Raw genomic sequence first — 27,077 nt, 5'->3', positions numbered from 1 at the left:
CGTGGAAGGTTGGTACGCCAAGCTATGGTCGGGCAAAACACGTATTTGTTTAGGATTCTTGTTCTATGGTTGCGGTGGATGCCACGGAAGACCTCTCATTTTAATAGAGTCGTAATGCTGTTTTCTATCATTTCTGAAATTCAGTTATGTATAAGAGTTTATGAATGAAGACACATGCAAGAAGCCAAACCACAATGTAATGTAAACATATTGGTTGCAGGAATAAGCATTTCGTTGATCACATTCCGCTCAATTTACAGAAACCTTTGTGGAGTTTTGACACTTATTACCCTGCAAGAACACCATCTTCGGCATTCAAATTTTATCCTAAACTACTCTATGCCCTATGGTCATTTTCAACGAAAGAATGCCAAAATATACAATGCGCCCCACCCACAAAAAAAATATATAATAATAATAATAAAGAACACGTTAGAACGGCCTATAGCTTGGCAAAATGCGGCGAGGGACACCATAGTATGGCCAACTTGAAAAATTCTACGCTTGACGAGGAAGGTGCCACTTGCCACCAAAAGAATGTTCATTGCTGCCACACACCATCAATTATCCACAGGAAGTCTCCTACCTTTTTTCTAGAATTTTGATCTTGTCCAGCAGTTCTTGGATAGTGTTAGATGCTTCCTGTGGATGCCCAGAGGCAGAGAGAGAAACACACAATTGTATTGTACGTGAAAAGAAGACGAGCAAAGAAAAGTAGCCGACTAGATTGGAGGTAGCCTCACCTGAAGCTTCTTCCGCAGATTACGCTCCTCGGTTTCTCTTCGATCTCTCTCCTCAGAGAAAATATCTATTAGGCTCTCTTGTTCTTTGTTCAATTCCTCGATTTTAAGCTCTGCAGCTTTAAGCTGGATCACAAATATCAAGAATGTTACATCTTTTACAATTCGTAAACTCCTATTGTATACTAAGATCAATCTCCCTCATTGTTCTATTTGCAGACACGAGAACCCACAGTTTATTATTCTCCACAGACGTACAATCTGCAATCTACATCTACTAAAGCATTATATAAACCTCTTTACGAAATCTTACCCATGACTACGTGCAGTTTAATTAATAAATTCATCACATAAAAGCATTCCCCATTTTCTTCAGCAGAACTCGCTCAATAAAATAACATACAATAAGATGCACACCTGAGACTCAAGTGATTTACACCTCCTCTCTCTTTCATCTTGTAATTTTTCATGATCAGCTTCCTTTCTCTTTAATCTACAAAAGGGACAGAAATGAAGCATTAGATTCCATGGCGTACAGACAATGCTCAATTACTGTAACCAGAACACACCTCTCCTTCAGTTCTTCATTTTCTTCCTTCAACTGCTGTAGCATTTGAAGATCAGAACTTGAAGGGGAACGCTCACTATCGTTTGTGTCTCCCCCCTGCCAGAGAGGGATGCAAACGTTAATCAATGTTGTTTCAAGTTTATATGGAAACTTCGGACGGTTAGAGACAAACAAATGTTTTTTCAAAAAAGTCATTTTATTTTAACTCTTTTGCAGTCAAATTCAAAAAAGCCGGCTTAAAATAAACTTTGAAAGTGTGTCAAAAGCTATTTGAAATGGTTGCGAAATACTTCCGTTTTCTCAACCACTGAGCTATACTTTAGTTTTTTCAGCTTTTGATAAAAACGATTTAAAATGAACTCTGAAAGTGTGTCAAAAGCTATTTGAAATGGTTGCGAAATACTTCGGTTTTTTCTGAAATGACTTGTTTCCAAAATCAGACACTTGAAAAGTTAAAACAAATACACTAAATACAGAAAAGTTACACCAAATACACCAAATACACTCTATAGCAAACATAATTAACTTATACACCTGCATTTGATTGACATTCCCCTTACCCAAAGCAGGGACAAAAACAGCCAGCCAAGCATAAACACACGAAACTTTAATTTGGTGCATCCAATTTAACACCTGTAATCTAAGCTATCTAACTTTTAACACACATTCAACCTTATGAGGAACTGAGGAACGTGTGTGGGAACAAAAATGAAAATTCGTCAGCCAATTAAGACCTCACTTGCTTACCCTTGGTTATGAAAAATAAAATTATATATAATGTACCTTCGGTTTAGCCAATCCCCCTTGCTGAGCTTGACTGACACCTCCATTTGAAGACGCCTTCATTCTCATTGAAACATCATTACCATGAAATGTCTCATTGCCAATACCGTTTGCTTGTCCACCATGATGGTTGTCAACCCTAACTTCTAGTCCAGAAGGCGAAGGTGGCTCAGAAGAAGATGGTCTTGTCCTCAATTTCTCAGAGTCAGGGGTCATACTGCTGTTTTTGTCTTTACTTGAATGCATATTCCCATATCTGAAGTCCTTTGTTTTCTGGAACTTCTCTGTTTCTTTTCCTAAATAGACTTTGTCGGGTTTCTTCCCACTTAATGAAGTACTCTTCCTTTTTGATTGATGCAGAAGCTGTGAAGAATAATCATCCGGGGAACTTTCTGGAAAAGTAAGGTAAACAACTGAACATGTTAGAAGAAAAGTGGAATTGACTTGGGAGGGACTACACTACATGATAACATTTAGAATGCAACACTTCGCATTGATGGAAAAGAAATGGATAAATAATTGGGTTTCAAAGAAATCGATCCTTTCCCAAATAATTATTTGAGGTTGTTTTAGAGGAAAGCTCAAATGGAAGTTTTCTTGGGGGGGAAATAGGAAAGAAAGAAAAGAGAGGCTCAAATGTAAAACGCCAGTACCTCTATCTGGAGTCCGACTGTTAGGTTTATCAATTCGTCTCGGAGCATAGCCAATCTTGTGACAGTAGGAACCCCTAAAGAACGAAATGACAGGTTCAGTAGTGGATAACAGATGAGATAGACACCACCTTATCATCAAAAATAGTAACAGACCAGTAAGTTTTCTGCATCTGTATCAACCGTGCTTCAAGTCTGGCAAGAACAGTTGTTCGCTCAAACCCCTGCTTATCGTGGGCAGGTTCAACAAAATTTGCTTCTAAAACACCTGCAGTATCATAAGCGAGCCTATCAGAACTTGGATTGTTTAACATTTTATTAGATCTTCTATTGATAAGTAAATTAATAAATAAATATATAAAACAAAACAGCACCTATAACTCCACGACCATCACTTCCCGAAGCATTCCAAAGCCTCCAAAATGGCTGGCAAATAATAATAATCTTTTATCACAAACAGTAATAGCTTAATTCATATTTTACATGGAGGAAAAAGCTTCTCACATTTCAATTGTCCCTTTTACAAAAACCAAATTTCGCAGGGGAAGCAATGGCATAGTGTGCAAAATTGAAAGCAAAGGATTGCCGACAAAAAAGTTTCATCAACTAAGAAAAAAGGGAGAAGATAATGATACCTAAGACCATTCTTAAATTAATTAATAAAGACTCAATTTTATCTCTTACTTTTAAGTTTCCAAATACCTATCATTATTAAAGAAACGAGAGCATGCTTCCCTCTTAAAATTTAAGATAAAAAAATTAAGTCGAAGAACAATTTGCACATTGCAACTGAGATCATTAATAACCATATAACACAGGACAAAAGAAATCGTTTACATGAAGCCATTTTTTAAATATTAACAAATAAATAACATAAAAGAATAAAAACAATTATTTAAAAATATGTTTTTGATTCAAAAGTTTCACCTTATGTCTATTTGATCTCTGAAGTTCCAAAAGAAAAACTTCATTCTTTGAAGTTTAAAAGATAGTTCTTTCTTGAGAAAAACAAAACTCTCATTGAGAAAGAATGAAAGAATACAAGGACATAATAAAAACAACCTACCAAAATACCACCGAGGTGTTCACCCAACCAAGCAAGACTTGCCAAACAAAGAACCGAACCTTCATGGAAAAGAGTATTCAGAGAAGAAGAGAGGGTTTCAAACGGAAAATGGGTGAAAGGATAATTTCCAAACGAGCTTAGAAAGTAGCATGGTGGGATGGGGGAAAAGGGTATACATGTAAGCTTGTGTTTGGATCAAGTACACATATTGGAGGAAGAAGGGAAATTAATTTCCAGTGGTGTCTTGCCAGAGTTGGAGAAAGGCGAGAAAGAATGAAAAGAAAGAGGGGAAAGATCCACCTCAGCTTAGTCCAATCATTAAACATCAATAAAATATTAATACATTTTTAACATCCTATTCAAAACTTCCACATCACCGTAGTCTAATAAGAAAGTTTAGGGTTTAGATAACTAACGGTCAAATGAGTTCAAGGACCATTTAAAACTATTTATCAAACACTTTGGAGTCTAAAAGTGTTCCTTTTGAAACTATAGGGTCTCAAATACACATCAAACTAGAACCTCAAGGACCAAAAATATGGTTTCCTTTCTGCTAAAAAGATACCATATTCTTTAAATTCATAAAATAAATAGGTAACGGAATTTACTTGCGGTATCACAATTATTAATTCTTTATTGAAAAACTGGCATGTTTGTATAATCATGGATATTCCCGTGAAAAATTAAATAGTTTAAAATTTAATTATATCTATTAAAATTACAATGTTTAGTTTTAGAAAAGATGATGTTTTGGTTCTTTTTCAAATGAAGGATAGAAATATGAAAAATACAAAAGTCAAAAGTACAGATCACAAATATAAAGTTTATCACCGAAGTTCTACGACAACCATATTAATTTTATTCCAACCTAAAACTAAATGAAACAAACAAAAGTAACAACATCAATGAATAGTCGAACAGTCTACAAAACAGACCCTGTTCAAGAAAGGTCTAAACAATATAATATATATATATATATATATATATATATATAAATGAATAAATAAAAAACAGTAAAACGGGATTTTTAAGAAAATATTAATAATTATTTAATTTATGAATCTAAATAATAATAAAAGCAATTTAAACGAAGTAAAACATAAAAATAGAAAAATGGAGAGAGAGGGTTTCCCCCCACTTTTGATATAGATATAAATACCTTTATGAGACGATTCTTATGATAAACATTGAATCCTTGGACATCTATATGATGCTTTGCATCCTTCACAAACCCAATGGTCACAACAGCAACCATCTGATAACAACATCTGCAAGCAGTTAGCGTCATTGAGCATAGCAAACATGAACGCTCAAAAAAGGAAACATCATCACGAGTATTACATTTGTATCTTTGCCAACAGTCCCGGCCCCATCAGCACCTGGCTGAGGTCTGTAAGTGACCTCTTGAGACATCATCATATCATTCACTATATTGTGGTGTTCTACATCTCTCCCACGAAGAATGATGCGAAAGCCAGGAGGGAGCCTCAAATAAAGAATCGAAGCATAACTCTGAAGATTTAAAATGAACATATTTAGTTAATCTCAGCAAGTACAAAAAATAATGCTCTGCGGTATTAGCTTCGAATAATACAGAGTTCAAACATTTATATTTTCAATGTCTTCTCTTCTCCTTTAAAAGATGAACTCCAAATGCATCATTTTAAATTCCCTGATTTCAGATTAGTGAAGACTACTAGAGAATGTTGCAGAAAAATAGAAGTTCGAACAACACAGATTCAAGCCAAGTTAACAGAACATCTGATTGTTAATCAGATAAAGCATTACCCTCAAGGAATGCCGATAAGTCAAGAAGTGCCTAGAGTTGGGAAATTTTTTTGCCATTTGTATACTTTTCTCATCTCTGTTGACGCCTCTGATTTGGATGTCCTATCAAAATTTGGTTACTATAAGTGTGAAGAAACTAGCAAAACAGTATATGGTAATAGAAAAAAATTATCATATAGACGTAGTATATACATGTGGGTCCGTATCAAAATCCAGTTCCAACTGTCCCTGGTCATCTTCCCAGAGGTTATATATTATAATGCGAGTCCCATGATCTTTCATCAGGTAAAACTGAAAAGCATGCCAAGCAACATAATCAGTTAACTCAGAAGCACGACGTTAAACTTAATACTAGCCTTCTACGCCAAGCAACTTTTTCATCATTTATCGCATATTAAGTCTTTATAAATCCCTTGGTTTGTAGGGAAGCATTTTAAATCCATTACCACAAGAAAATTCTCCCACATTATGCAGAAATGAAGCTTAACTCATCTTCCACTGAGAGAAAATGACCACAATGAACAGGAAAAATCTTCAAACAAATACCACTCCATGCAAGAATTCACTTTGCTTGATGAAGAAGCTACTAAGAAAATGAAAAATATAAAATGGATACTGATAATTTTATATAATATATCGATTTGGTCCGATGGAGAAGGTGGGCACCAAAGATGGATCTAGGGTGGTCTAGGCGTACAATTTGAACAGAGGCTAATGAGAGGTCGGATCTACACATGGGTCTGCCTTCGTCGATAACCGTCGATGGCAAGTCAAATCGACAGAGGCAGAGGTCAAACAAGGTTGTGGCAGCTAGGGTTCAATGAGATAAAACCTAAAACCTAATGCTCTGATACCATGACAGTGTTATATAATATACTGAAAAAATCAAAGTGTACATAATAACCTAGTACATTGATGAATAAATAGAGACCAAAATACTAATAAAGGAAAAGTACAAATATGGAAAATATTAAATAGGAATAAACCCAATAGACCTTAATTTCCTTTAACAGATACAATGACCTTGTCCCAAATGAACAATAAAGCATCACCTGTCGAAGAAGCTCAGCTTCATTGGCAAACGGAGACCACTGAGCAACTGTTTCCACATTTTTGTTCCAATCACTAAGAGAAGATCGCACTATTTTGACCCATTCACCTCCCTTCCTTTCATAGTCAAGCTTGTATTACAATTCAAGTAGCAAGCTATTAGCAGGAGCACAAACCTCAAAATACATAACCTCTTTTACATGGCACAAAATATAACAGATAACTAATTTAATAAATAAAAGGAAGATGACAAACAATGGCCACTTTAATAGAGGAAGACGCCTCCAAAAAAAATTAGTACTTATTTGGCAGCTAAAATTTGAAGGAGATTACAGTTATTAACTACAATAACAGCAAGTTACCTTGAAGAAAATAAAATAGTTCCCCCATTTTGTCTTCTCTTATTGGGTGTTTTTGGCCATTCTGTTTGTAATCGCTATTTTTTGTTTCATATTATTCCATTGTATTTTGAGCTTTAGCCTCTCATCATTCTTTTTTATTTTATCAATGAAAACACTTGTTTCCTTTACAAAAAACAAATTTGCCCCATTTAGTACGTATGATATGATCTAAGTTCACTCATTGCTCAATGGAAGAGCTTTTGTAATTCATGTTGTAGGTCCCTTTTTTGTAATTCCATTATATCAATGAAATTGTTACTGTTTCCCACTAAAAGAAGAACACAGGTCATTAATATAAACATCCAAACAGGGGAAAAAATGAAGCATTTCCAAATCAACCCCTATGCAGTAAATTTCAGAGGGATAGACATACAATCAATAGGATTCCATTTATTTAAGATTTCTTTAAATAGAATATCAGCTCATCCGCCATCAAACACTCCATAGCTGAAGCAAAAAACCGCTGAAGATGGTGAAGGGAAGGCAGGGAGAGAGAGTCAGACTCTACACCAGGGGAACAATTTTCGGCTACAAGAGGTCGAAGTCGAACCTGTACCCAAACACTTCTTTACTCCAGATTGAGGGTGTTAATTCTAAGGATGAGGTTTCTTGGTACCAAGGGAAATGAGTGGCATATATATACAAGGCTAAAGTGAAGAAGAATGGATGCTATTATCGTTGCATTTGGGGCAAAGTAGCAAGACCTCATGGTATCAGTGGCATCGTTAGAGCGAAGTTCAAGCCTAATCTCCCACCAAAGTCCATGGGTGACAGGGTCAGAGTATTTATATTTATGTACCCCAGCAACATTTAAGCCTGAAGAACCGGATTGAAACAAGTGTTTGCTATATGAAGGAATTTATGTTTTTATTATATTTTGTGAGCTAAGATAGAAGCATTTTATGCTTCTGAACTGAGTCATTTTTTGCTGTTTAGGTAATGTTTAACACCAGAGTAGTTAAAACAGAATTTAAATAGAAGATCAGATTCTCCATCCTTTCCGCCCTCATAATTTATAGAAACATAAATATGCACATCCGGACATAGACATAGCTATATGACATAATTAACTGAAATGGAGGTTACTAAATAAAATAAAAACATATTAATGTCCTTACCATTGGAACTACGATATCTTCCTTTCCGGTGCTTCTCAAAAATGTATAGGATAGTAATCCAATGCTCTGTGTGCCACTGCCCAGAGAGTTTGATTAGTAAATTGTACAAGATTTGGTAAGAAAAAGTTGAACAAATGGTCGATTTGTTTCAAACTCAGACATATTTTACCATAACCACCTCCCCTATAGATAAAGTAAAAGAAAATGGAGAATAAAAAATATATTAAATGTTAAAAATAATATAACAAATTTGTACTCCTAAGCTTTGAGAGTTGCATCGCTTAATCACAAGTGCTTTACTAGGATTCTATTTTAAAACCATTAACGAATAATTTTCAAACAAGCATAATACTTCTTTAAATGCAGAGACTAACCGATAATTGAGATTATAATTGATACAACCTCCAAGGATATTAAATTAATTTGCTTCCCTACAATGAAATAAACAAATGAACAAAGCAGACCTTTTCCCATATTGTCCACAACAACGTGAGAATACAATTACATCTGCTCCAAGTCTCATGGTGCTAGTCTTAAAACCATTACCATCTGTCAAGATATGAAATAAAAATGCTGTCAAAAGAGATATTAGAAACTACAAGATGAGACCTATAATTTATAGAGGCACATACATTGCCCAATAGTGTCTGCTAATTTGGTTTTTTCTGAATAACCCAATGACATGCAGTGACGCATTTTGTCTGGGCTCATCCCACCACCATTATCTGCAATGCATTCGAATACATATAATCTTCAATATAAACCCAAATAAGAATAACATGGCAACATAAATTTACACATAAAGTGATGTTTCTATAAGCCATTCCTTCCCTCCCCACACAAGGACAACAAAAATTAAATTTTCACAACCAATTTACCACAGGACGCAGAGAGGGGAAATGAGATCATTTCACAGCCCAGAAGAACAAAAAGCACTCCCAATTGGGAAAGGCTGGCATAAGCCACAATGTGAAGACACAAAGGTCTCCATGAAAACACACCACAACATATTACATAAATACAAGAAGAATCCCCAGATGTACGCAGGACGGTGTCACTAGAACAACATATTGGGCTTGGAAACTTCTGAATGTCTTCTCACTTGTACAAAACTATTGGTTGTTGCCTGATGATGAAGGTTCCACTCACCACCAAGACAGTACGCTTATCAAAGAATACAGGGGACTACCTCACGAAGAATACAAGGACATAAAAAAAAACAAGACTACAAAAAAGGGGACTACATCAACATAATGGGTCTTCAACCATGCAATATAAATGCCTAAGATTAATTACAAAAGGTCTTCAAAATTGGAACCCAAAAAGAGACGTGAAAATAAACAAGGGACCAAACTTCACTAGAATCTTTTTTCATTCATCCAGACACCCAACTATTCCACACCCCTTACTAACCTATAAGATCAAACACACCTCAGCATGCCAAAAAAAGTTACCCTTCTTTAAAAGAGGCAGATGGAGAAGGAACTCCACAACCTAGTATCCTTGTGTCGACCATGCATGAGTCAAATGTACAAAACAAATAGTTTCAAATAGAATTAGCAAACTCAAAACGCCAAACAGTATGGTCCATGTCTCTCTGCCTCCCAGGCCAACTAACAAGGGTAACTTCCACAAACGTTGATCCATTGAGTTGGCATGTCCATGTAAAGCTTGCGAAGTAAAAAATCTCACTTTTTTAGGGATCTTAGTCCTTCAAAGCATCAAAAAGACTAACTCACCTAAGGGAGAAGAGTCGGTCAAATCACGGAAGTGTCATGAAAAAAGAACCGATAACAAATTTCTGTACAACTTGAGCCACTATGGAAGGCATAGAGAAGAGTGACATCTAACGGATAGGCAAGCATAACAATGCTGAGTTGATAATAGTTAATCAACCACCTTTAGATATGAATGTGTGCCTCCACTTTAGAAGTCTTCTCCTCCACCTTTTCAAGAACAGGCTGCCAAAAGGACAATGTCTTTGGGTTTCTATGGAGGGGGAGACCAAAATGCATGTTTGGCGCATTGAGCCAAATGCCTACAGTAACAAGAATGCCTTCATCTCCAATCAGGTCCCTTATCAACATTTTCAAGAAACTATAACATTTTTCGATGAAAACAACTTTCATTGAAAAAGAAATGAAATAATACATGGGCAAAAAGAACCAAGCCCACAAAAAGGGGAACTCCCCTTCATTCTATAGTCCTTCTCTTGATAATGAAGAGAGAGAAAAATAGATAACAAAAAACAAAAAGCAAAAAACAACAAGTTCCCAAAACAATCAATCTACATTTGACATCCAAGCCAAACCTAACTACGGAAAAAAGAGAAAAAACTATTGTTGGAAAAAGAGTCGGTCTTCCACTTTTCTATACTTTCTTGTTGGCGTTGGAATTTTTTCTGCCATTGTACACACAGTTCAAGTGCTTTTCTTCCCCCACTACCAATAGACAAATGAAGGAGAACAATAACAAAAGGTAGGCCTGACTAAGACTACTGGAATTGTTACCCTATATTTTCTTTTTAACGAGGAACCATTAATGATTCAAAAATTCAAATTAAAAAAAAAATCCTGCAATCAAACTAAATACCTTCAATTAATAACATTTTGGTTCTGTCTTTCTTATTCACAAGCATGTCTATATTAACATGAGTAGCTCCACTCGAAACCTTCCATCAAAAGATGGGGAAAATGTCAGCAGAAATGATTTTGTATGAAAAGCAATGAGAAGGACAAATGAGGTACCTCATCTAACGAGTTGTCCAATAACTCGGCAAACGCTGCATGTATAAATCAAACATATTAAAATCCACGTAAAACGTCAATGGAAAATCACTGCACACTGTATCAAAATATAATCACGGGAGACTGTAAGAAACCATTTCTGCATCAGTCATTCTTACCTCCAAGAGCCCACTTATGACTGGTCGCATTAGAATGTAGAAACTTAGGATGAACCCGAACATGGTCCATGCCACCTACAAATATTTAGAGAAGGATATAATGTAGGTTAAGCATGAGAGAAAAACAATCCAAGTTAATTACCCCCAGAAAATTGGGAGATAGATTAAGTTGTCAAGGAACTTTTGCAACAGCTAACACCTCGTGCCATATTAGACTAACATCCCTTTATGCTATTAGGGGAAGGAAATAAGGAATGGACCTACTACTCTCTTCTCTTTTATTTCTTTTTTTAATTTATTTAACAGTAAATTCTATAAATATAATGGTGAATAAAACATGCAGGATAAACAATGATGAATGGACAAAGAAACAGATTTGCAGAGTTTAAGTTTGTGTTTCTTTAATCTTTGTTTGTAAAAATGAACTTTCCTTTTTCTTCTTGGATTAACATATAATTGGTTTGGGATTTAAATTTGGGTCCAACATAAAAGTTTGGACAATTTTCATTTAGAAACATTTCCCAAGTGTGTCTAGGAAGTGGCCCAGGCAATTCTCCACATTTCTAAAACTAAAAATAAACCAATGAAAATAGGACACAGAAATTTGCGCGTCGAACACGTGTTTGGAACGTGTATGACACGGATACTCTCCTAAAACGGAGTGTCTATGCTTCATAGTTACAACGGTGTTCTAAAAAGCCCATTACAGGACGCGCCTAGGCCAATGACACAGCTTTAGCACCTCACCTCAAAGAATCAAGGCTCCTTTCATGAAGCATGTGCCTTGAGTCTAAATTCCTACTAAAAAGTATATATTAAATAATAATAATAGCAAAACTAAAAATTTAAGAACCTCTAATTTTTAAGGAAGAGACTCGCGAATACTATTTAAAGCTTTTCTTTTCCCTACAATCTTCAATAAAAGCTATATTTTTCTTAAAGTTTTCGAATGAACAATCATATAAGTTTTAGAGATTTTATCCACCAAATAAATATCACAATCCTAGATAAAAATAGAAAATAATCTCCCACAAAGAAATTTAAGGTAGCCAGAATCCAAAGACAAAATTCTTTTTTGGTTAGTTTTGTAGGAAGTAAGTAAAACCAGGATCCATATATACCCCGGTTGGTGCTAATTTAATTACATTAGTTTAATTTCTAGCTTATTCCTTTGGACCCAGCAAATACGAATATTTGAGTTCTCTTTAAATGAAGGCTCGTATAATGTATTCTTTGGTAATGTTTCTAAAACGATAACAAAACTTTTCACTGATGTAATGAAAAGAGACTATTGCTCAAGTTATAATGAGACATTTATCATAGAGATCTTAGAGATTGGAGAACGAGGAGTCAGTGGGTGTATCAGGCTATCTCAACTAGGTTGACACAACCTTAACGTAGCACCCTCATTGTATCCCAATACAAAATACGTCTTAATATCAAAATTCATAGTGCAATACATCATAAAGCCTTAAATCACATGGTTTATTGTAAAATCTTGGTAGGATTCCAGGAGAACAAGAACCTAACAAGTAACCAAATCTCCTCCCAAGATCTCCCCAAATCCCTGAAATTCTATTGTTTTTCTCACCTGACACAAAATTCGGCGGCAATCACAAAAGGTCAGATGCAGAAAGACCATCCCCCTCTCCCAACTTTTCAAACCTATCTACAGATTGCCCCCTTACAAGTTAATCTCTTAACTAAATCTATCCTATTTTCTATGAAAACAACTTTCATCGAGAAAAAATGAAAGAATACAAGGACATACAAAAAAAAACCAGCCCAACAAAACAACCCCATTGGAAAAAGAGGACCAACTCAGTAAAATATTGCCTATGGAATAGTTACAAAAGCTCTTCGAAAACAAAGCAAGAGACACTTGAAATCTAACCAAAGACCAAATCCCACTATCTCCCCATCCCCAAATCGAACCAAAAACCAAATCTCTTGACTAAATCTATCCTTTAGCAACATCATTGTCTATCAATTCAAAACAATAACGACAGGGAGCTCTATCTATCCTATAAGCAATTGAGCGTAGCATCATTGTTTATCAATTCAGAAAGATAACACCACCAAGCCATTGATCCAAAAAGACAACACCATCACCAACATCTAAAAATTCAACAAGATAACTAGAATTTCAGTTTTTGGGATGAATTTCCATTAGGTTTAGAGCTGAACAGTCACGCTTTGTCTAAGCTTTACCAATGTGAACATTTTAGTTCTCTTTCAATGGAGGTTTCTTTAGTCTTTGAATATATTTCTCAATTTTAATGGATTACGCAATTTTTTTCCTGTTTCTTTCCTTTGGAAAAAAAGAAAAAAATTCTTGCCATATGCTTTGACATAGAGTTCGGAATTTTGTGAAGTATAAACTTATCAGAAAAAAAAAATAAAACCAAATAAATTCGGTCATGGAAATTCCTGACTAATGGGAGAAATCATATGGAAATAGCATCCAAATTCATAAACTTTGGGCAAATTTCATCACTCGGAACTCAATGTGGAAACGCATGGTACTAAGACACACCTGATGATGAGTCCCAGTTACTGCAAGGAGCTCCTTCGTAATCACCCGCCTTCCAAAACTGTTTGCAGGCAGAACCATTTGCATTCGAAGTTCTCATCTCCTGTCCATTGCCCGCCTCTGCCGACGGGGGCAGAATAACCGCCATGGAATGCTTTTCGTCAAGCGACGCGGGGGGGAGAAAACCTAGAGGTTTAACAACTTCCAACTCGTTCAGCCTCCTCTTCTTCGAAAGCCCTCCATCGACGTCGTTTGGGAGTACAACGCTTCTGGTATCTACTCCCAAAACTCCGTCGACTACTTCCTGCTCCGAATCTTCCGAATCCGACTCACTGTCGCTACTGAGTTCAATAAACGTGGGAGAGAAATTTGATGGCTCGTGATTGTTGATCGTTCCTTGCAGGGGTAAAGGTTCAATAAGTTCCTGCTTAACGCTAGTTTCCATGGGTGCGTGCAGTGTAAGATAGAAAAAGGGCGATGCCTTCACTCTGAGAGAGAGAGAGAGAGAGAGAGGTATGAGTTTTGGAGGGACGGAGGGAAACGACGGTGGCGGTGAAGTGCAGCCGAATGAAGGGAAATTGGAAAATGAATAATGAAGAAAATTGATTTTGTTGTTGTGAGTCATAAATTTGAGGCGTGAAAATACATTTATATCCTAAGCTCTAACATTTATCACCGACTAGTTTGGTAGTGCGTACGTAGCACGTCTACCATTACTTACTTTTTTTCTTTTTCTTTTTCAGATTGCACCTTAGCTTAGACCCCACAAATACACCACCTTCCCCTCAATGTCTACTTACTATTCATATAACTCTATTTTATTAATTGTATATTGTTCAAATAACCTATCTCCAGGTTCACTGTTTACAAATTAACGTTTTCGTAAACCTAAAAATCAATACAAGTCTGGCTAAACTTTGAAATTTTAGAAAAATCATGTAACATAGAACTGATTTAAACTAAAACAATTTAACTTTTGAACTTTTATAATTGAGATACCATTTTGTTGGTATACGTGGTACCTTCCGATTCATGTCTCTTCTTAAGTTCGGGTCATTGGAAAAAATTAAAAGTTCACCTCTAACGTCTTTCAAATGAAGATCTATCCCTCAAAAAGCCACAAACACTTAGACAAAAAAGAATGCAATATGATATATATATATATATATGCATTCTCCCTAACTAATCTATTTAATAAACATATATAGGGTTAAAAACAATGAAAGAAAAAAGGAAAGAGTTATTTTCAAAATGAAACCCGAAAGGATCCCATTTTTGCAAAATTTGAGTCTTCAGAGGAGGGTATCGTAATTTTGGACATGAATAAAAAAATTCGGAGCTGATGCCGATGCCCATATCGGCTTCGGCTTCATTTTATTATTTTTATTTTTATTTTTTTGTGGGAAGCCGAAGCCGCATAGTCCACGTTAACCGATACATTGTGCTTTTTTATTTGACGTGGCCACGATGACAAAGCGGAAAGATTTCTTGTACTGGGGGTTACCTTTGTCATTTTCACCATATTTCTCTTCCACTTTCTTTCTTTACCCTTGTTCATTAACATATATATATATATACACACATATAAACTTTCTTTATATCAAAACTAACGTAAACTTTTAATACCATTTAACTTTACAAGTATTGGGATTTTGATTAATTATGTAACAAGCTTTTCTCTTTAAACCAAATCTCTATATATAATTAAAAGTGCTGCATCCATCATGCATGAAGACAAGTAGATCTAAAATCATTACTTATAAAATATTGCATCTTTTAACAAACATGGAACAATGTATTAATTAATAGAAAAATGTGGATAATCACATCACATGATATAAAATAAAAATGAAATTGAAAGATGAGAACGTAAACACATTGTGGGATGAATGATAATAATAAAGATGAAATTTTTCCTCATCTTTGCTGCAATGAGCTTGGAAACAGAGTAGATCAAAGGTTTTTGTTCCCTCAAATTTTCATGGCCTGTTGGAAGATTTCCATGGCAGAAGCTGGAAGCCCCAAAAGCACATTTATACTCTTCCTTTCTTTCCCATGAGATAGAAATAGAATCACTTCCTTTTCCGGCAATGCCACCGGCCCTGAAAACACCGGTTCCCCCCACCCGAAGTCCGTCGTGTGGAATCCTAGCCTCGACCAAGTTGTGATCAACAGTGTCGCCGCCAGCGAAGGCCTAGATCTCGTTGTTTCGAAGAAATCGATGGCCGACCTCATGTAGCTGTCCGTGATCATCTCCACCGCCTTCTGAACCAGCCCCACCCCATACGACAACGGATTTTCCAGAAGCTCCCCGGCGCTGCATATCGAGTTGGTTAAAACGATGGCGTTTCCAGAGTACCCTTTCGGAATCGTGGGCTGAAACTTAGATCGCCCATCGACGGCGAAGAGAAGCTTTGTTTGTTGATCGGGTTTCATTCGTAGAGCCTCTGTTCTTGCCCTCCATACAAATCCCGACAGAGCTTCGAACGTTGTACATTTCTTCAAAACCCCATCTTCCAACGCCATCTGTTTGAGCTTATTCAGCTTCTCCGGCTCAAAGCAGAAGGACCGATAATGCATTTCCTCGTCTCCATAAAGCTTAAAAGTGTTGGATACATCTTCTATCTCAGCAAATTCACCGTGAGAAAACTCAATCACCGGTGGCTCCCTTGCTTTGAGAATGCTTCTGTCTAGAAACGGCGGAACAGTCAAAGGTAGCCCCCTTGCCGTTTCACCCCATGAATTCACAAATTCCATTGCCCCAATCCCATCAAACATACAATGATTCATGCACAACCCCACAACAAATCCACCGCATTTGAACTTTGTTACCTGTCAATTAACAAACAGTTAAATTAGCCCTTTGTGATAAGAAATTGAATATTATAAGTATGATCCACAAGGGAGAGGTCAAACCTGGGCAACAAGAGGTGGCATCTGAAGTATGTTGGTAGCGCCAGGGATATCATAAACAAGCTTGCCAAGAGTGTCAGGATCAGGCTTAGTTATATCTCCAATGTCTTCAATGGAACAGTCAGCTTCAGCCTCCACAAACACAGCACCCTCCGCCGTACAATCCACAATGAGTTTCTTATCAGAGCTGATGGTGAGGCGGCCAGCAAGAGGATAGTAATGGACAAGCACTTTGGAAAGAGCATCTTTAATGACTTGGGCTGCATCTTCATTGCCTCTGGACTCTGATTTAAAAGAGTAGATGGTACGAACAATGACTGCAATATTTTGGTCAAGGTTTGAAAGGAAGTAGAGACCCTTGGGTGTTTCCTCTGCAGGAGTGATGAGAATGGGTTTGTGCTGCTGAACATCGAGTTGAAAACTCCTTTTGCCACTGCCAGCCATCTGACCTGAAATTCAAATACACACAAAGAAAGAAAACGAAGGAGTTGGAATTATGGATGAAATGAAAGAATGGGAAATGAATGAAAAACAATCATGGCAATCAAATGCAGAAGGAGATAGAAAAAACATGAGTAAAGAGTACACTAAATCACGTGGTTTTACCTGAAATGAGAAGCAGTTATAAGAAGGATATACTTGTGTAGGAGGTGCTATTATTGGGAGAGAGTTGATATTGTGTGTGTGTATATATATAAAGTTGAAGTATAGAAGGGTGGGGGAGAGAGAGTGAGGGTGGTTGGAAGTTGTGCCTAATTTGAGTGGTGCACTGCATTTTTGTTTTGAAGTGTCATGGAAGTTGACCAAGTCGGGTCGGGTTGATAATTGATATGAGGATCTCATGTGTTAGGGAACCAAATCGCCACCGCTCTACAACTTTCTTGGTGAGGGTTGGCCTCCAACTCTCTTGCGTTTACTTGGAGGATGAAGCTTCCTTCTATTTTCTTTTCTTCTCCATAAAACTTATTTATACATTCTTATTTTAATTTTTGTTAACCATTTCTTTCTTTATTTTTTATTTTTTTTAACTTTCTGGTGAGTGCAATCATGTATTAAACTATGTCTAATATGAACTCCAAACAAATTGTTATTTTGTTGAAATTTAGGAATTCAAAACATTTGTTTAATGAAAAGTACTTAAAGAGCATTGCATATATATTTTTATTGTTTATTTAGTCATTCGGTCACATTGAAACTCTTTCATATCTTTATATATTTGGAAGTTCTCTTTTTTTTTTTTTTTCAGATTTGGTAAGTTTTTTGGTGTTTGTTAAACTAAAACTAATAGATTAATTAGATGTTGTTCGTACAAGATTTTTAGAGGAACGTGCTTCATGTAGGTGTTGGTTATAATGCAATGTGGTTCGTTTTAGTACTTTCTTTTTTTCTCTCTATTGAGTACCTAAACTTGATTTGAGAGTGTGGAAGAAAGTTTTTTTTATATTTTTACATCATTTTATGTTTATGTATAAAAAAAAAGAAATATAGACAATTAAAGGCTTGAACCATGATGGCTAGTTAAAATTTTTATTAATTCCTAGGTGTCCAATAAATTTTTGAACTAAAAATGATTATAAATTTATTGGTATCCAAAAAATATATGAAAGTGAAGTTATTTAAAGACATAGAACAAAATTGAATTAAAAGCTACACTAAACAAAAGCTTCACTACATACTATATAAGTGCATGTTTACGACTTAATTAAATAGAAAGGTTATAACTTTATAACATTCTTTAACGCTGAAGTTTGTATGAGGCATTCTTCTTCTTTTACATGTAGGATGGAAAAATTAAGTTTCTAATTTCAAAATCGATAGTTACGCTCCTTTTCGGTGTGCTATATTCTTTTTGTTGTAAGCATGTTTCTAAATCACTTTGATGTGAGAAAATTTTCACATTTTCTTGGTCCTCAACCAAGCTTTCTCCCGACGATTTTCTCTAACATTGCATCCGGGCTTGGGCTATTTGGGTGATAGAAATAAGTGTGTCATAATGTACCCGAAGAGGCTTTTGATATGTATGAGTAATGAAATGTTCCCTTGTTTCAAGAGAAAAATCAATTGTACTTCAAGAAAGCAAGGATGTGAGTTCAAATCCTCACTAAAATGTACTGTAACCCAAACCAAATGCATAATGTCGCAAGTTCCATTCAAGATTCAAATTTGTTTGCATCGCCTGTTGGAAGATTTACATGGCAGAAGTTGTAAGGTTCTAAAGAACATTTATGTCTTTCTTTCCCCATGAGAAAGTAAAGTAATTATATCCTTCTCCGGCAAGGTCACCGGTAATGAAAACACAGGGTTGTCCCCCCCACCACCCAAAATCCCTTGCGTGAAAAGCTACGAGGAGCTTTACCTTCTTATCTAGTCCTTCCGTCCACTGCTAACAGGAGCTTTGCTTTTTTATAAGGACGCAATCACACTGCTGTGCGGCGGCGGCGGCGACGGCCCTTCAAAAAAAGACTCAATCTTTCAAAACTTTAGTTTTGCATTCATTTAGCTTCTCTCGCTAAACAAGAGAGCCTGTAAAGCAAATTCAGCAGTCGAAACTTGATCAGGGCAGGGTCTTGAGCTTAGAGAATGTTCCTATCAAGAAATGGTAAAAAGGCAAGCTCCTTGCAGTTTCATCCCACAAATGCACAAACCCGTCCATAGCCACAATCCCATCAACGACACTGTGGTTCACGCATAGCCCAACCACCACGAACTCACCACATTTAAGCTTAGTCACCTGAGACATTATTGCAAGATTAACAACCATCCTCATGGATACAAGTGCAGTAAACAAAAGTAGTCATGATAGTACACCAGAAAATCAATCTCTAAATATTAGGAGTGTGATATGTATATAAGTGATACGAGGTATACTTTGATTAAAACCAAAAATAAAATCACAATTATGACTTAACTTTACAACAAAAGGAAGGAATTGTTGGAAAACCTGAGCAACAAAGTATGTTGGAGGCGCCAGAGATGTCAAAAACCAGTTCCAATCAATGAAGTAGTCTGCTTCAGCCTCCAAAAGACTGCACCCCTCTGCCGTACAGTCCTCTGAGTTTCCTGTGAGCTGATGGTGAGACGCACAGCAAGGGGATAGCTATGGACCAACCAAGCAAGCTGCGCCGGCCAGTGGCCACCACAAAAGTCACAAATCTTAAATTAAACATTTCAACAAGTTATAAAATTTTGAGCCGAATTAGTTACACTGGATAGAAGTAAATTATTTAGCACCTCCTATAACCCGCCATAATAAATCGTTGGCAAGTCTGAGTAAAATTTCTCAGTATGTAAGAATGTGAATGCCAGTGCCAGTTAGACCAAATAACGTTTTCTGAGTTGTGACATTGAGTTTAAGAGCATAAAATAAATTCCATCTCCAACCCTGCTTATTATAAAGGAAAGAATACACATTAAAGATTGACCGAGCGCAACCAAGATAGAGGAATTCATCATAATCAGCTTTGCAATCTAATACTTTAAACCTTGTTCCATTAAGATGTAATCAACTAACTACTTGTCTAGGGAGGGGCTAAAATACAATTAGTTTGCGGGGGAAGGGAAAAAATGGGACTAGGCTAACAAGTTACCATACAAAAATGTTAAATCTATATGGTACATTATACAGACCATGCCAGAGATATCTAAACATTTACTGTAACAATCAAACTGCAGATGGAGATCATGAAGGGATGATCATTCAGGAAAGTGTAAAATGATCTTCTGCCAGGGCTACAGAAAAGTAAGGATACATTAAACAAGTTAAGCATCCTCATCCTTATCCTCATCTTTGTCCGTATCATCACCACCATCATCATCAGCCTCCTCTTCTTCATCACTCATGTTATTTATCACATCTGTTATAATATCCTTCACCTCTGCTTTCCTATGCATTAAATCCACACCAAAGTGGGTACCTATTACAAAGAGTTGTCTCAAGTCAGCATGATAACGGGCCATTTCCTTCATGAATATGCAAAAAATTGTGTGCATGTGCCCATGTAATAAACCAATACATACCAAGTTGCCTGAGAATGTCGGACAAAGTTGCCTGCATGCAACAGATAAAGAGAAATAAGGAAAAACAAGAGCATAATTTCTTACCATTCATAATTAATGCCATCAGACCAAATTTTTGTACTTACAGTATTGAAATCAACTTGCTTCAGAATATTAACTACAACTTCATGCATCTCCTCTCTGCTGGGTTCTTTCTTAGCTTTCTTGCTACTCTTTCCCTTGCCTAGTATTATAGAGAGAAAACAATCATTAGCCAGAGCTACTTCCTTTCCAGAAAAGCAAACAAAACAATCTTGCTGCAATCTAAAAGTCCAGGCAATTGTGTAGAAGAATAAAGATAAATGATCCTCAGAAAACAAAGACTCTTGGCTGTATTTATCTATAACTAGCAGGGTCTGGTGGTGTATTCCTGCTAGGTAGCTGGAAAATGATTTATATCCTTTTGACAAGACACATTGAGCTTCTGCAGATGACTCGTAGAGATATTATAATTAAAGCATTACATCCAATGGGATTTATGCCTTTCACTAGTGAATAAGGAGCTCAAATTCACAAATGCTTTCAAAATCATCAAAAAAATTTATAACTCTAATCACCCAACCAGAATCTTAAAATACGAAACAATTACCAAGAGAGGAAATTATCTTGTTCTAAACTAAATATTAAGATGTCGCACCCGGAGCCCCAACCCAAAAAAGAAAATAATAGTAATAATAAAGAGACCAAAAATCGAATGGCAGCAAAAGAAAAGACAATTAGTAGGTAGGTAGGCATTTACCTTGTTCTTCTACCGAAATCTTTGCAGGGGCTTTGCTCGTCTGTTTCTTGCCTGAAGATTTTTCCTTTACAGGCTTCTTTTCCTCGACTTTTGGCTTTTTGGATGAGCCCTTTGGCTTTGATGGTGAGGCAACAGATTTGACAGCATCCTTTTTTGAAGCCGAACTAGATGATTTTTTAGTTGATTTTGCAGCTTCTTTAGCAGATTTCACAGCCACTTTCTTTGTAGAAGAAGATTTTTCAACAGATTTAGACCCAGAATCTTTTCCAGCCTTCTTAGATGGCTTCTTTGGACTAGGCATTTTCTCTGGTGTCTTTTCATCCTCATCTGATTTATCCTTTTCATCGATTTCTTCTTTTGAGGCAGTTGCATCATCGTCGTCATCTTCCTTATCTTGAGAAACATCCTTTTCGTTTGAGGCTTCAACTTTATCATCCTCTTCTTCTTCCTCAACATCCGAGGTATGTTTTCTCTTCTTTGTAGGCTGAGATTTTTGTTTCTAGAGGGTAACAAAAGATATTAACAATAGAAAAACAAAGGTTAGACACAAACTAGTAGCCCTTGAACATCAAACCACAAAGGTTTTCATTTTCCTTTTTTATGAGAAACAAGATCAAACCACAAATATTTATCTGGTAAATTATGATTAAGGCCTTCCGGTGATCATTAGGAATTGAATTTCCTTGTTATAGTAGTTTCTTTTTGGGTAGGAGCTTCCATGTCTCCTGCCTTAGGTTTTCACTTTTCTTTTTTAATATATCACCTTTTATGTTTCTCTTATACAGACACAAAACTAAAAGTTAAAAAATAATAATAATAATATTTATAAATTAAAAAAAGAAAAACAAAGAAACGATCTAGTAGGCATACCCAGTAACATAAAAGGTGAAGAGCTTTAATCCTCTTATCTTAATACATACAGACATCTTTTTTGGTCATAGTGCTAAACCATTGAGGAATTATATCTCAATGTTAATTCTTTTGTTCACCAATGAGGGCAGCTGATACTAGTTATCCATTTAATTATGCATTTTACCTTTATTCCATTTTACAATTGTCTAGATAAAACCGCTAAGAAGGCATTAGAGAAAAAAGTAGAGTTGTTTAATCGTATGACGGACAATATAAAAAGTCGTGTAAGATTGATAAGACGGACAATATAAAGAATTAATAAGTTGTAAAAGTGATGTCTCTCAAGTTGGGGGACCACAAACTCCCAGCACCAAGCATGCCCTAAATACTAAAGAATGATTACCTTAGCAGGCACTTCTGCAGATTCTCCGGAACCAACTGCCTTGCCTGAACTGGACCTCCGTCGTTTTTTGACTTTCTGAAATACAGATAGACGCCAAGATTTTAACAGTATAACAATTGATGATACTCGATACAAAATTGATTGAATAGAACCTGCTCCTTGTCAGCCAGCAAAACATCAGTTGTAGCATGCGGTGACTCCAAAAATTCTAATAACTTTGCTGAGAGCTCCTCCTGAAGACATAGGACCGAAGAGGTAAGTTTGAGGCAGAACAAATAAATACAACACATGCTATAGATAAATGGCTCATAAATTCTTGCCTTCTTTACACTGGCTTTGTTTATTGGGATATTTAGCACGTCACAAAAATCCACCAATTTTTCTTTGACACACTTTTCAATCTTCTCCTTTACCTTCGACCTTTGTTTTTCCTGCCAAGAACATATGAGCCATAAAGTAAATAATAAACAGCTGCAAACTTAGAAATCAAAACTACATTCTCAATTAAGGTCACGAGTGGTAACAAGTTAAGTAATTATTTCAAGGCTTTTTTTGTAATAAAGATAGTAAAAAGTTGGATAATGAAAATACCTCATTCTCAACCCAAACATAACCTGAAAACTGGCTTATATTCCTTTTCAAGGTTTGAGCCTGCATAAAATAGGCATTCCAATATACATGAAAAGATTACTACAAGCCAGCCAACAAATTGAAGATAATATGAATAATTATGGTTATTTAATGTAATATTGGCCCTACAAAGTAACTACTAGCCACACCAAAATCAAAAATATTTTCATCACCTTTGCTTTCTTTCCAAACAGAATTGTATGAAGTAGTTGCAGATTGTCGTCAGCTTTTCTCTTTGACAATTTGAATGCCACTGAAATAGTTTTCGCAGTTAGCTAAAATAAAAGGTATAGTTGAAAAATTAAAATTGGTTCACGACGGCATTAGTTTTGACGTCCTTCACATCACTATACAACTCCCTCCAAGCAAGACAGGTTCTCACAAGATAAGACCCGGGCATGACAAGACTTGTAAAACAGGGAAACAAATATTAGGTGAACCACTCATCGTTTTAAAAATTTAACATACAAAATAAACAAATGCTTTGAACCAATAAAAGCACACAAATACAAACAGTCAACACATTTCATTTTAATATGCATCTTAAATTCTTACTCCAAGTAAACCTGACGATTTAGTTCAACCGAGCATTAAGGAAGCAGATGTCCATCTATATAGCAAAGTCATTAAAATATCAGTTTTGACCTTTGAGGAATATGAGGAAATAGTGGCAGTGGTGAACAATTTTCTCCTTGGACACATAATTTATCAGGATTTTTATTGTTTTATAATCAACTGGACCAATTTTGCATTCACAAAACAGCCTAACTACACTATATCTTTTGATGCATGAAATGCTTGATAGATTAACCAATGTTTTGATTGAATTTGACAAATTGACAGAGCTTGGCTTAGCATAACAGTTTAAAATTTCTAGGAACTTCCACAACTGCAGACAATTTTCCAGTTTGCAGTTGAAAATCAGACTTCAAGTAATCTAAGATTAAAAAAAAAAAAAAAAAAAAAAAAAAAAAACTGGAGAAAGAGGGCAACAACTTTATGAAACCATTGCAAGAGCCACGTTGCAGAGCTGACGTTAAATGCATAATTCAACCCAAGAAACAGGACACTCCAATAATAAGACGAACAAGAAATACATCGGGACCAACAACGAAAACAAAGTAAGAAAAAATCTTAAATATATTAGCAAATGTCAGTCTGCACTTGATTGTGCTGGCAGATGAACAGAACACATGAAAAGCATTAAAAATAACATTTTTGCAAAATTATTGGCTACAACAAGACTAGCCCACATCAATAACTAATTAGCAAAGAACGTTTATCATAATTTTGATGGAAAATATTACATACAAATCAAGACTTACCATTTGGAATATCCTTGAGCGTAGTGCCACGGCCCTGAGATACGAGAGGCGCTTTTTAAAATGTGGAAGGGAAAGCCAAGAAAACGCAACATATAACGAAGAATGAACCCACCAGCATACCTTTTCAATTGAGAGAGCTTTGCTTGCAGAAGACCTTCCAAACCTGCCTGGCGATGGCACAGAATACCGCTCAACTGTCTTTCTCTCCCTGGCTGGCCTCTCAATGGTCGGCGTGACCGGCTCCTTCAAACTAGAATCTTTTTTCCCTTTCTTCTCTACAGAATTTTTTATTGATTTCGAAGAAACCTTTTTATCCTTCTTTGCATCCACCTTTGATCCCTTCTTCGGTACCTGGCTTTCTTCCCGTTCACCTTCGCCTTCAGTTTCAACCTCGTTGTCACCTTCGGCTTCCTCATCTCCACTACCTTCCCCTTTGTTGTCAGAATTAGTTTCCTCGACTTCGTCATTCGCAGCAGTGCCCTGTTCGTCACCTACTTCTTTAATTTCCGGGTCAGCTTTCTTGTCGTCGGCTTTAGCATCACCATTTACCTCATCAGTACCGCCGTCTGCACTAGAACCTTCCTGTTTATCAGGTACAACAGTCACTTCTTTCCCCGACATCTGGGCTTGGGAAGTATCTTGACTCTTAGTGTCTTGGTGTGTTTGGACAGGAGCTTCGTCGTCAGCTTTCTTGTCTTCTATGTTAACGGAGGCCATAGAAGTAGGAAAGGAGACAGAAAGGCGGAATTGTAGGAAGAGAGGAGAGAAGAGGGTAAAGAGAGGGAGAATTGGGAATTGGGGGAGAAACCCTAGAGAGGGAATTTAGTAGAAGAGAAATGGAAGAAGTAGAGGGGGGTGGGAGGGGGGGGGGGGGAGTGAAAGCGCGTAGAAAGAGAAACAGAGATGGGATCGGGGGGAAATTTTGGGTTTAGTATAAGGAATGTGAGTGAGGGCGGGGAGAAGAAGCGGGGTTTCAAAATTTTTAGAAAGCCAAAACTAAAAATGTTAGCGGGCTTGCGCCTGCTTTTCGGTTTTTATCCCTCAGCTTCCGTTTCCCGGCAATCCAATCAACCTTCCTCTTCCTCTTCCTCTGACCCAATTTTTCTTTTTTCTTTTTTCTTTTTTTTTTTGTTTTAAATAAAAAATAAATTAATTAAAATTAATAATAATATGGGTTCCATGAGATTAGCATGATCCCATATATATCTGCGCTGCCCACGTCTGCATCTCCCTCTTACCAATCAGTTATTATACTCTTTAATTTTATTCTTATTTTTTCTCCCAAATATCCTATTGCTTCACTCTAAATTCTTTACTACTCCTTGCTTTTCTATTTTTTAATTTTATCTCTCCCTCTCTCCCTCTCTCCCTCTCTCCCTCTCTCTCTCATTGAGATTCTTTTTGTTTTATTTTTTACCTCCTACCTATGGTTAAAACGAATTGGAGTTATTACAGCGTTGTAGAGGTAACAATAATAATGGTGATAGACAGTCCTACGGATTAAACCATAAATCTTCAGTTGGATGGTTTATGTCTATTAGATTTATGTACGTGATACCTTGAAAGGTGTGAATGTATTGGTCGTCCAATACTATGCATATGGATTTGAAGTTGTAGTTGGATGTTTTGAACCAATGGCCTTCAAGCTTGACAAAGTGGAGCATTAGGGTGAGATCGAAATAATAACAGTTACATGAGTGTCGGGTAAGTGTGAAAAACGATGCAAATGAGAAAAATACTAATAAAATTGAGGAAATTGGGTCAAACATTCCTAATGTGCCTTAACTTCACCTTGAGGTTGATGCAATTTTGAGCCAAACGAGATGCTCGATCATCCTTGAAGGTCAAAATTGAGGCAGGCCTATCTCATTCTCATTATGGTCCACTTTCTTGTGGCTCGAGGTCACAACTCTTGTTACTTACCTAAATCAACATCTAGAAACCCTACCTTGGTTTAGGAAACCATACATCCAACCCCCATGTAAAATAGAAGGTTACAAATATTGCTTGATGTAAAAAATTATTCATGCTTCGATCATTTATTGACTGTTGATTTAAGTATCGTAAGTTTTGTGGCAAACATCACATTGGTTCCCCGTATTACAAATTTACTGTTAAAGATGTGTGAAGGTCAAACGAAATATTTTTTGTCTATGTGTTTATCATCAACATGATTTTTTGGCAACGAGGCACATTTCATTTTACTTTGTAAGAAATCACATGATTATTAGGCACAAATAACGAGGTTAGCTTCGACCGAGGTTAATTAGTTTGTTCTTGATTTCAACTAACTAAAGGCAATTAACATTTGCGTTGAACTCGATGAGCTATCTTGACAAAAACAACAAAGACAACAAAAAAAAAAAAAAAAACAATTGAGTAACCCACAACTTACAACTCATACGTGTCTCAAGTTAGCTATTATGACCCAATTTATGTCTAGAGCTCTAATCATGATAATTGTTGTTTCCAACCATTATAACCTTAAGTTAATTACAGCGTTGCCATTCAACAATTCTATTTGTTACAATGTTTGTTATATTGTATTTAATTTAAT

The 27,077-nt window shown here is 36.3% G+C and overlaps 3 protein-coding genes and 1 pseudogene across 3 annotated transcripts; 1 reads left to right on the top strand and 3 right to left on the bottom strand.

Moving 5' to 3' along the window:
* Positions 1-181: 181 nt before the first annotated feature.
* Positions 182-14,198, bottom strand: LOC103502300 (protein MICRORCHIDIA 7). Its single transcript, XM_008466180.3, has 20 exons — positions 13,606-14,198; positions 11,070-11,144; positions 10,912-10,946; positions 10,757-10,835; positions 8,797-8,889; positions 8,629-8,713; positions 8,165-8,240; positions 6,648-6,776; positions 5,788-5,886; positions 5,596-5,697; positions 5,149-5,319; positions 4,967-5,062; positions 3,116-3,167; positions 2,898-3,009; positions 2,745-2,818; positions 2,092-2,483; positions 1,310-1,404; positions 1,158-1,233; positions 744-866; positions 182-642 (listed from the first exon to the last, which is right to left on the bottom strand). The coding sequence occupies exons 1-20, from the start codon at positions 14,045-14,047 to the stop codon at positions 583-585; spliced, it is 2,466 nt and encodes an 821-aa protein (XP_008464402.1). The 5' UTR covers positions 14,048-14,198; the 3' UTR covers positions 182-582.
* Positions 7,266-7,919, top strand: LOC107992070 (60S ribosomal protein L35a-1-like; annotated as a pseudogene).
* Positions 14,199-15,376: 1,178 nt separating the features above from the next.
* On the bottom strand, positions 15,377-17,399 carry LOC103502301 (omega-hydroxypalmitate O-feruloyl transferase). The gene is made up of 3 exons (XM_008466181.2): positions 17,122-17,399; positions 16,519-16,964; positions 15,377-16,434 (listed from the first exon to the last, which is right to left on the bottom strand). The coding sequence occupies exons 2-3, from the start codon at positions 16,957-16,959 to the stop codon at positions 15,574-15,576; spliced, it is 1,302 nt and encodes a 433-aa protein (XP_008464403.1). The 5' UTR covers positions 16,960-16,964; positions 17,122-17,399; the 3' UTR covers positions 15,377-15,573.
* Positions 17,400-19,932: 2,533 nt separating this feature from the next.
* On the bottom strand, positions 19,933-25,593 carry LOC103502302 (DEK domain-containing chromatin-associated protein 1). Its single transcript, XM_008466182.3, has 11 exons — positions 24,641-25,593; positions 24,521-24,554; positions 23,369-23,448; positions 23,157-23,216; positions 22,886-22,996; positions 22,718-22,798; positions 22,566-22,640; positions 21,311-21,809; positions 20,658-20,755; positions 20,533-20,563; positions 19,933-20,429 (listed from the first exon to the last, which is right to left on the bottom strand). The coding sequence occupies exons 1-11, from the start codon at positions 25,235-25,237 to the stop codon at positions 20,275-20,277; spliced, it is 1,821 nt and encodes a 606-aa protein (XP_008464404.2). The 5' UTR covers positions 25,238-25,593; the 3' UTR covers positions 19,933-20,274.
* Between the last annotated feature and the right edge of the window lie 1,484 nt (positions 25,594-27,077).

This window comes from Cucumis melo, chromosome 2 (genome assembly GCF_025177605.1).
Source record: "Cucumis melo cultivar AY chromosome 2, USDA_Cmelo_AY_1.0, whole genome shotgun sequence".
Taxonomy (NCBI): domain Eukaryota; kingdom Viridiplantae; phylum Streptophyta; class Magnoliopsida; order Cucurbitales; family Cucurbitaceae; genus Cucumis; species Cucumis melo.
The sequence above is the reverse complement of the archived record's forward strand: the minus strand, read 5'-3'. Positions and strand labels throughout refer to the sequence as shown.

What these genes read in the sequence shown, in the direction of transcription:
- LOC103502300 (XM_008466180.3), bottom strand. Translation starts at nt 14,047, where the DNA reads ATGGAAACTAGCGTTAAGCAGGAACTTATTGAACCTTTACCCCTGCAA. An exon ending in CTGTTGGCAAAGATACAAAT is followed by an intron (nt 5,063 to 5,148) that starts GTAATACTCGTG and finishes TGTTGTTATCAG; the next exon opens with ATGGTTGCTGTTGTGACCAT. An exon ending in GTAAATCACTTGAGTCTCAG is followed by an intron (nt 867 to 1,157) that starts GTGTGCATCTTA and finishes TTTGTGATCCAG; the next exon opens with CTTAAAGCTGCAGAGCTTAA.
- LOC103502301 (XM_008466181.2), bottom strand. Translation starts at nt 16,959, where the DNA reads ATGGCTGGCAGTGGCAAAAGGAGTTTTCAACTCGATGTTCAGCAGCAC. An exon ending in TGCCACCTCTTGTTGCCCAG is followed by an intron (nt 16,435 to 16,518) that starts GTTTGACCTCTC and finishes GTTAATTGACAG; the next exon opens with GTAACAAAGTTCAAATGCGG.
- LOC103502302 (XM_008466182.3), bottom strand. Translation starts at nt 25,237, where the DNA reads ATGGCCTCCGTTAACATAGAAGACAAGAAAGCTGACGACGAAGCTCCT. An exon ending in TGTTTGGAAAGAAAGCAAAG is followed by an intron (nt 23,217 to 23,368) that starts GTGATGAAAATA and finishes TATTTTATGCAG; the next exon opens with GCTCAAACCTTGAAAAGGAA. An exon ending in ACAAAGCCAGTGTAAAGAAG is followed by an intron (nt 22,799 to 22,885) that starts GCAAGAATTTAT and finishes CTATGTCTTCAG; the next exon opens with GAGGAGCTCTCAGCAAAGTT.